At 44.8% G+C, this 9,277-nt stretch overlaps 1 protein-coding gene across 1 annotated transcript; it reads right to left on the bottom strand.

The window, feature by feature from the left end:
• Window positions 1-1,678: 1,678 nt before the first annotated feature.
• LOC117862967 (sugar transport protein MST1) lies at window positions 1,679-6,247 on the bottom strand. The gene is made up of 4 exons (XM_034746523.2): window positions 6,049-6,247; window positions 3,584-3,903; window positions 2,288-2,920; window positions 1,679-2,205 (listed from the first exon to the last, which is right to left on the bottom strand). The coding sequence occupies exons 1-4, from the start codon at window positions 6,185-6,187 to the stop codon at window positions 1,756-1,758; spliced, it is 1,542 nt and encodes a 513-aa protein (XP_034602414.1). The 5' UTR covers window positions 6,188-6,247; the 3' UTR covers window positions 1,679-1,755.
• Between the last annotated feature and the right edge of the window lie 3,030 nt (window positions 6,248-9,277).

Below are 9,277 nucleotides of genomic sequence, written 5' to 3'. Positions count from 1 at the left end.
CGAACCGGCAACAATTCCAGACGATTTTCAGGCATCTGGCCCTGTCCTGACCGACCATTTCGGATGAGAACAAGCGTTTCATTGATGCCGGCACCATCGGTGCTCGTTGGAGGATGAAGATCTAGACCTCCTGTAATCCTTCTCACGCCCGGCTGTGGTAACGTGTGGCTCCTCATTTGGAGGTAGCGGGTGTACAGAGGGTAAAGGTGAAAGACCCAATATGGACAAGGCAGGTCCAATTTGTATGCCCGCCGTTATATTTTATTTACTTACGCTTTTTGTGTTATATATCTCTCAGGCTAAAAAATCATTTATATATAGATGTACATAAAAATACAAAATTCTAAAATGTTAAAAGACACCCATAATTATACCTCATAATGCACCGGTACCGAAACATAACATTTCAAATGCAAAATCGCTCCAGAACAGAACCAACAAGCTTAGAAATGTACTTGATCCATTCTTAAATTTAGGATGTCATTGCCTTTTTCTCCAACTTTGATCAACAATATATATTTAATAAATTAGTTAATAAATAAAGTAAAATGAGTATATCTATTGTTAAAACTACTTTAGATTTAACTTATAAATTTATCTATTTGCAAAAGTATTTGTAGAAAAAATAATCAATCATGAATGAACAAAGTTAATGGTATCATATATTTAAAAATGGAGGTAGGATTTGAAGGGCAGTGTCCAATCTCATTTGCAAACACACGTTCTTGAGGGTGCCACCCAACGGGCCGGGGGAGGGGGGATTGGGGGCACATGCTCCCAGGGAGGGAAGCGTGTGTGTGTGTGTGTGTGTGTGGGGGGGGGGGGGGGGGGGGGGGGGGGGGTGTAGGCACGACGGCAGGCGGTGAGGATCAGCAAGCTTCACCAGCAGGATGTGGCGACAGACCTAGTGGGGCTATGTCGTCGGGTCCAATGTTGAGTGTTGCTTCGAAGCCCTGAAAGCTCCACCTGATCGGATCCGCCTAGGGAGCAATGAGACTCTGCGAGTGCTACGGTGATGGGTGCGGGGAACAGTGAGGTTCCACCGTGGTTCTGGCCGGTGCAGCGAAATTGGTCAAGCCTGGAACTAAATTTTGGTTCTAGTATTGACCAATTCCTGGGTCTGCCACTGAAAGTAAGCACTCAGCAGCACCAGCATCAAATCACAATGGTAAAATCTTCAAAAACTATTCTATACGAACTTCAAGTTCAAGCGGATGGAGATACTAGTACAGCAAACTTTACTAGGGAGCCTATATCTAGCATATGCTAGTAATTGCCCTACATAACAACTAAACTAGCCTGCGCGTCCGGCCGCTAGCTCGTCCCAGACCTAAAAGTTACCATGTCGGTAAGAAAAATAAAATTAACTTTTACCCGGAAAATAGCCCAAGTATCCACTGCCCGTGGTGATTAGACTGTACGGGCCCACAAACTCCATGCATTTATCTTTCTAGCTGCCACGAGAACATGAGTTTAATTTGTCACAAGTAGCTAGAGCAGACTTTCTGCATATCTTCTAAATTACTATTAGTTTTAACTTTTTAATATATAATTTTTTTCTATTCTAAATATATAAGTTTTTGCTATGTATCTAAACATAAGTATTTATATAGTATGTGTATATCAAAATTATGTATTTAGAAAAATCAAAATGAATAGTAATTTGGGACTCTATACATGCACACATCATGACAATAGTAATTAATTCCACTTTTCACTGTCTTAGCTGTCGGATGCTATATGATATGATTCTAGTTACATGCGGTTCATCTGAACCTCCTGCTTGGCATCCAAGACGACGAACCTCCTCCAGAACCAGTGCCCTGCCCACACCGACCGCATGGCCTCCAGCGGCACGCCTTTCGTCTCCGGTAGGAACGCGGCGATGAAGACCGTCATGGCCAGGACCCAGCCGGAGTAGAAGAGGAAGATGGCGTACTTCATGGCGCAGAGCATGGAGATGAACACCTGCGTCTGCGTGAAGGAGAGGGTGAGCGCGACGGACAGGGTGACGGCCTGCCCCGCCGACCTGATGTCCACGGGGTAGATCTCACTGGGGACCACCCACTTGAGCGGGCCCCACGACAGGCTGAAGCTGAAGGTGTACAGGCACATGAGCACCACCACGCCCACCGCGTAGTTCCGCGGCATCGTCGCCGCGCCGTGCTTCCCGAGGTGGTCAGCCAGTATCCATGACACGGCCACCTTCGTCGATCCAATAGCACATGTTAGAGAACGCATGACGAAGAATGGCATGAGAAACGCCATGTACGTATATGTTCGTTACCTGGAAAATGAGCATGGCGGTGCCGCCGGCGAGGAATAGGAACCTGCGGCCGCAGCGGTCCACGACGACGGTAGACAGCACGACGCCGGAGAGGCTTACGAGGCTGATGATGACGGCGCCGAAGACCGCCTTCTGGCTGTCGAACCCGACCGTCCGGAACAGCACCGGCGAGAACACGGTGATGACGATCATGCCGGTGAGGTCGAAGAACGTGGGGATGGCCACCGCCATCACCAGGTAGTGCCGGTACCCCTTGCCGCGCAGCCTCCTGAACGCGCCCTCCTCGTTCCGGCGAGCCTCCTCGACGGCGCGGGCGATGTCCTTGAACTCGGCCTCCACGTGGGCGTCGGGCCCGCGGACGCGCTGGAGCGACTCGCGGGCCTTCTCCGGCTCGCCGCGCAGCAGGAGGCTGCTGGGGCTGTCGGAGACGAAGAGGGCGCCCAGGACGATGACGGTGGCCGGCACGGCGGCGAGGCCGAGGGAGACGCGCCAGCCCCAGCCGGGGATGCGGTTGGTGAAGTAGTTGGCGACATTGGCGGCCAGCGTGCCGGCGACGAGGAAGATATGGTAGGCCGAGGTGAAGGCGCCGCGCCATCTGGTCGGTGATGTCTCGGCGAGATACAGGGGAGCCGCCTGGATGCATGGTAAAATTCCACTCAGGCAGCTGAAGCAAGCATTTTCCCTTCTCTGATTCTCTCTCTGTCTTTGAGAAGTGAAGCATTTCTGTATTGAACTACATGCATATAGGAGCTCTGAATTCGAATAGAATGGTGCAGATTTCACTGACGCTACAAAAACTGTCTAGTGCAAATTTCACTGACGACACAAATTTTTTTGCATATCATGTGAACGAAACTTTGCTGCCAGTTTTATCCACCAAAGTATGTACTCTCTGGAATCTCAATTTTGAAACAATAAAATTGCAATAGTTCTTGCAATTTCAGTTGAGTTCGTATGATAATAATTATGGCCTTCTGTATTTTGTAAACGGCGAAATAGCTGGAAATGGGCTGCACGGTAACAATTGGGCCTAGATACGGTCCTTTCTACTTTGCTTTTGGGCCGCCGAAAGGAACAGTTAGACTTCATCTTTCAAGGACATTGCGGCCTGCAGAGGAAACATATACTGCTTCGTCTGCTTTTAGATCGCTGACTGTGTTTAATTGATAATTGTTGTTTAAACTTTTATTTGTATAACATCAGATTATCAGTGGAGTAGCATGGAAATGGTATTTGTTTACCTGAAAAGCTTGGTCAGTAAATTAGAAATGGAATCGAGGCACCAGAGAACCAGACCTGCGCGGTGAAGCCAACACCGAAGCCGAGCAGGATCCTGCCAATGATGAGCATGGCGATGTTGACGGCCCCGGCGTTGATGACGGAGCCGGCGAGGAACATGGTGCCGCCGGCGAGCATGACGGCCTTGCGGCCGGCCCTCTTGGTCACGCCACTCGCCACCAGCGACGCCAGCATGCCGGCGATGTACATCGACGACGTGAACGCCGTGAGCAGCTGGTTGTCGTACTTGCAGTAGGCGTCGCGCTTGGCGCTCCTCATCCCGTGGAGCACCTCCGGGAAGAACTTGTTCAGGAACGACTCCATTTGCGTCACGCCACCTGGGTGGGGGTAAGTAAAATTCAACACGGTTATTTTTCTTTCGCCTGTAGGTACAAGAATAAACAAGACGTAGGATTCATCTGTACGTCAGAGTAAAATCGAACGCAGAATGCAGTGTGGATGCTTTTGATGCTTGCAGGGTAAAATCTTCTCAACACAATATTAGCTCACAAGTCCATCCAGGTGTCAGCCGTACATCTCTTGCACGTACGGCTGAAAAGATTTTTAGAATGCGTTCGACAATGACACCATAGTCAAAAGCCAACCACGTTGGAGTATAGAATGAGCCCTGATGCAATGAAAGACATGCACTACCCATAGCGACCCCACACCAGAGAAATATCTAACGTTGGAGTAACTGACTTTGATCCTTGCAAGTTGCAAGTCTTGCTTAAGCACCTCCGTTCTTAGACGTCATGACATAAGGTTAGTAGTGGACTTCAGAGCTCCACATTGGCAACTTTTTAGACAATTCGACTTTGTATATACGGACCGAGCTGTCTAATAATCTTTGAGCTTAATTACAGGAGGTACTCAACAGTGATCGTGCTGCTGTCAGATCTGCATATCCGTTCCTGAGACCGGATCGCGTCTCCTGAGTCACGGTGGTGTATGTTTATCAACAATATCATTGGCCCTTGAATCCATGGGCCAATAAAGACCGGACAAAAGCCCAGTCATTTTCCCAAGCAGTTGACAATAAGCAAGGTCTTAAATAGCCCGCTATAGCTTTCACTATAGCCCGCTATGACTGTTTGAGATAGGATACTGCTATTTATTCTTATGTACATTTAACTCCGCTATTAACTATTTTAGAGTCTCACCGTTAAATCCCTTAACCCGATGTTTAAAACACTGACAATAAGTGACAACTGATCGATCTTCATGTACCCATGCTGTGTTGTGGTTTACTCGTACAGGGATCTGACTCTGCGTGTGTGCCTCCTGCTTGCCTCCTGTTCGTTGGTGGACTACGCGTCCAGCACTATGCGGCTGCATTGTGATTTTGTGAGGCATTTCAGTGCAGCCCAGGTCTTCCTTCCCAGTAGATCTGCGTGCCTAGCCTTTTACAGAACCTCTATGATTTCTGCTCACTACAGGACATGACACTACTCCACGACCATTGTGCTTGCCGGATGCCGAGTAATATAGTGCACGCCAGATGTCAGTTAGGTGATGCCGGCATGTAGATCTCCGGACGAGGTGCCCCAATAAAATTTTTCAAGTGCCTGGTGATGGTGCAGTGTTACGACACCTGTTACATGCCGGATTCTCACGCCCTCACCCATGCGACAACCAAATAGCATCCTGTTATTAGTATCTCTCAATAGTTTACCATCATATCTTGCTAGGACAAAGATAACAGGGGAGACTTTTTCTCTTGGAGAGGCATGGCCCACAAGGAAAATCTCCAGCCATAGCAGTCAACATCTATCGACTGAGTTCGGTCATGGAAAACATAAAGAACTGATCAAAATTTTCAAGTTAAAATACTCCAACCTGTTTTGTCACTTGCCATCCTAAAATAATTACAGTCGATTCTCTCACAACTTGTGGTCACAAACTATAAGTAAAAGCATATAGTTATGTTATTCATCGTCAGAGTTAAATTACACTACAAACTATAAGTAAAAGCATGTAAGTAAAATATTATTTCTAGACGAGTATGGAAATAGTGCTGATAACACATCACGGATTCATCGTCAGAGTTAAATTACACTACTACTACTTCTTCTCATGATTTCTACGTAGGGCTAGCAGAATCAATAGCAAACGCGTGTGTATTGCACTGCTGCACCTGCACATGTCTAAACCGCAAGTGGATTAAAAGAACATCCTGCCAATAATAATACTGACAAATTAAGAAGAAGCGTTGAGGTGCGTGCCATAGGTTTCGAGCTGCTCTGCTGGCTATTACGAATCTACAACTCCTATAATGATGTTAACACAGCTGTATCAACCGATTCGATTATATTAATTACCACAGCAAACATGGTGGTAGCTAAGCTACCTGCTCAATACATAAAGCACAGGGTCCAATTCTGTAACTAGCAAGAAGCCAGGAACTACACAAACATTTCACAAGGAATAATCGAGCTATACCGTGGTATAAGAGCCGAAGCTAGAGGCAGCAGAGAGCGCACCTGAGACGCCAATGTCGTAGCCGAAGATGAGGCCGCAGGAGGCGGCCATCAGGCAGGTGACCGCGACGGAGAACGTCACGCCGCCGCTGTAGTCGCGCACCTGGCCGCCCTCCGCCGCGACGAATCCACCTCCCACCATTACAACCGTTCTCGTGTGCCCGCGACGGACTTTGGAAGGCACAGGAACGAGAGGGAGGCAGGGCCTCACCAGCTATATATATAGGCGTATGGATTTTGACGGGAGACTTGAGAAAGTCAACTAATTGGGCGAATAAGCAGCAACAAGGGGAGCAACGCATCTACATGGTCGTAGAAAATATTTGAACTTCCACACAAGCTTATCCTCTTAGGCCTTGTTTACTTCACCCCCAAATCCCAACTTTAGCACTATGCAAAAAGAAGATTCCCCATCATATCAAATTTGCGGTACATGCATGGAGTACTAAATATAGACGAAATTAAAACTAATTGCACAATTTTGTTGTACTTTGCGAGACGAATCTTTTGAGTCTAATTAGTCAATATCTGGACAATAATTCACAAATACAAACGAAACGCTACAGTGTTGCTACAGTAATTTGGTCACCTCAAAGTTGGGCAACTAAACAAGGGCTTAGTCCTTGCTCCTACTTGTTTTATGCGCCAATCATGTCATCAGAAGGATAATTAGTATAGTTGGTTATTGTACGGGATGGAGTAATACTCAACATTTGTGTAAGATTCTGTAAGGTATGCGATGATAGACTCTGAGCGTGACTACAACTATTTTCTTCTTGTAAAGATATGCAAGCTAGGTCTGGACTTTTCACATCTTGTTCTCATTTCATATACTGACCTTGACGTGCTCATACCCAATCATTTCCGATCAAAAGATATTAAGCGAATGAGAAAAAATGCTGGGTGATTTCAACAACTATGAACAGAATCTTTGTTGTATGTGGATCTTTATTTTCGTTCGTGTTCAGTTCCATAACAAAATATATTTTCTTCATCAGTGTGCAGTATAATACACTCCTCTAATTTCTTCTTGAGCATTAAGTACTATTTTTCAATACAACTACCCATTCTGTTAAAAGACATAATAGTTAAATCCCGGCCCAGCACAGCCATTGGAAACTAAAGAAAACTGAGTTGATCAAAGTTTGGCCCAGCAGCGGCCCTATACGAGCCGTGGCCCGTCAGCCGCCGCCATTCCCTACTGCTTCACACAGTTACATTATACATCTTTCTACAGTTTAAAGAGGGAAATTAGGATTGCATAAGATTGACCTACAACATCCTCTTTTCACTTGCAGTATAACTTGCCGAACCCTTTGCTCCTGTTACATTGGCAGAATCGATGATAACTACAGGAATCTCCTAAAAATTGAGGGCATTGGATAATGCTGATATGCTGTTGCGTGCTAGTCATCGTCGCTGGTGGAATAAATATTGCACCACCTGAAATTGTTCTTGCTTTGTTTAGTTTTGATCAGCAATTCACTGAATATCAAATAAGGAGGATTGACTACGGTACCACTTTAATATATCGATCAACCAGCGAATTATTAGGCCTAGGCGCGGCCTTATTTTATCGATGAGTCGATGACGATAATGTTGTTGGAACAAACACTGCCAGGTAATTTCGTCTCTTATTTAAAGCAAGTTCAACATCTGAAAAATCATAACTTGGTGATTCAGTTGACTCTGCAAAAAAAAAATCTCGTATTCTCCAAATTGCAGGGATAATCTATCAGTCTTATCGAAATTAGTACCCGATATAATTTCTTGAGTCATACTAGCACATGGCACACTGTGAAAGACGAGCAACTGGTGTTGTTTGCTTGTTTCAGATAGGAGGGAAAGTAGATGCACCACGCATGTGCAATGGATGTTCGTTCTGTAAGCCACCGCGGCTATCCGCCATCTAAAATTGTTTCCCTTCCTAATTAACTACTCGTTGGCTGGCTGCACTGTGCACTCCTTTCTCTTGTATCTCTGCCATGCCCCTATGCTGCCCACCACAGTATCCGCACAACATTCCTGGATCTGCAAAGATCACATCGCCAACGGTCCATGCTTCTCCCCTGGAGCACCGCCACATGAAGTGATTTGCATTCCTAGTTTGCACGGCATAAATATTAATGTTGAGCATAATTTTTTACGACATCAACATCAAATTACTGTCACCAAGGGATATGGTTATGAACACCATGAAAAACAAGCTTGCAGTATGTAATCCCTTCATACGTGGTAGTAATGGACAATTATCAATCGAGTGATCTAAATGTCACTGTATTAAGCACGAACAGAGTAATGCAAACTAAAACCACAGTGATTTGACTATATTGCCTCCTATCTGAAACAAGCAAACAGCACCAGGTAAAGGTAAGCCAGAATGCTCGTCTTTTTCAAAATATCCTATCTGTGATATAATTTCAACACCAGAGTTGATAGATGCTAACCCTGCAATTTATGAGGGAAAGTATATGCACATCCGACAATGCAATCACCATGGATGAAAATGCATAGGACTAAGAAAAGATTTCTGATGTCCTTTTTTAGTTTCATTCATATGGTACCAATATAATTCTTTTACTAAGTTAATATCTTTTCTTGCAACTTTACTTTAATGTTGCTAATATTTTAAACTCCTTGACATATCAAACTCCATGCCTGCTGGAAAAATAGTGTTCAACATCTCCGAAAGTTGAAGGTTGAAGGCAATGTTGTGACCACCTGATCGCAACTTGTTGAGAAATCGGCTCCCCCAACTTTAACACCGACTTACTAGAAATACCAAAGTACTATGATGCCACTTCTTTTTTTTCTCGAATATGCAAGAGAACTGCATATCATCGCATTAAGAAAGGAGAAAGGCTAAAATAACCACACACTCGCCCCTAAGATGCACTTTTATTTCCATTTAATTTGCAGCAGCTTAAATCGATATTTGGCCGAGTGAAAGCATAAGGCCATTTTAAAACTATATTCTTATACACTTTAAACTTTCAAAATGTCATTGCTATAACCCGTACCCTGTTTTATTTTTTCCTTTTTGAATTCTATAAACAATGTATTGGTGATCATGGGTAGTTTTTTGCTTTCCGCTCGAGCTACTCTCACCGTGAAGAATAGGAGTGTATGGACCTACATTGCATCACTAGTAAAATAGTAGTTGAAAAAATCCTGTCGATTATTGTTTACATGGTATAAAAAATAGTATCTTTAAATGCTACATAGTAGCTAG

Source organism: Setaria viridis, chromosome 7 (assembly GCF_005286985.2).
Source record: "Setaria viridis chromosome 7, Setaria_viridis_v4.0, whole genome shotgun sequence".
NCBI classification, from domain to species: Eukaryota; Viridiplantae; Streptophyta; class Magnoliopsida; order Poales; family Poaceae; genus Setaria; species Setaria viridis.
The sequence above is the reverse complement of the archived record's forward strand: the minus strand, read 5'-3'. Positions and strand labels throughout refer to the sequence as shown.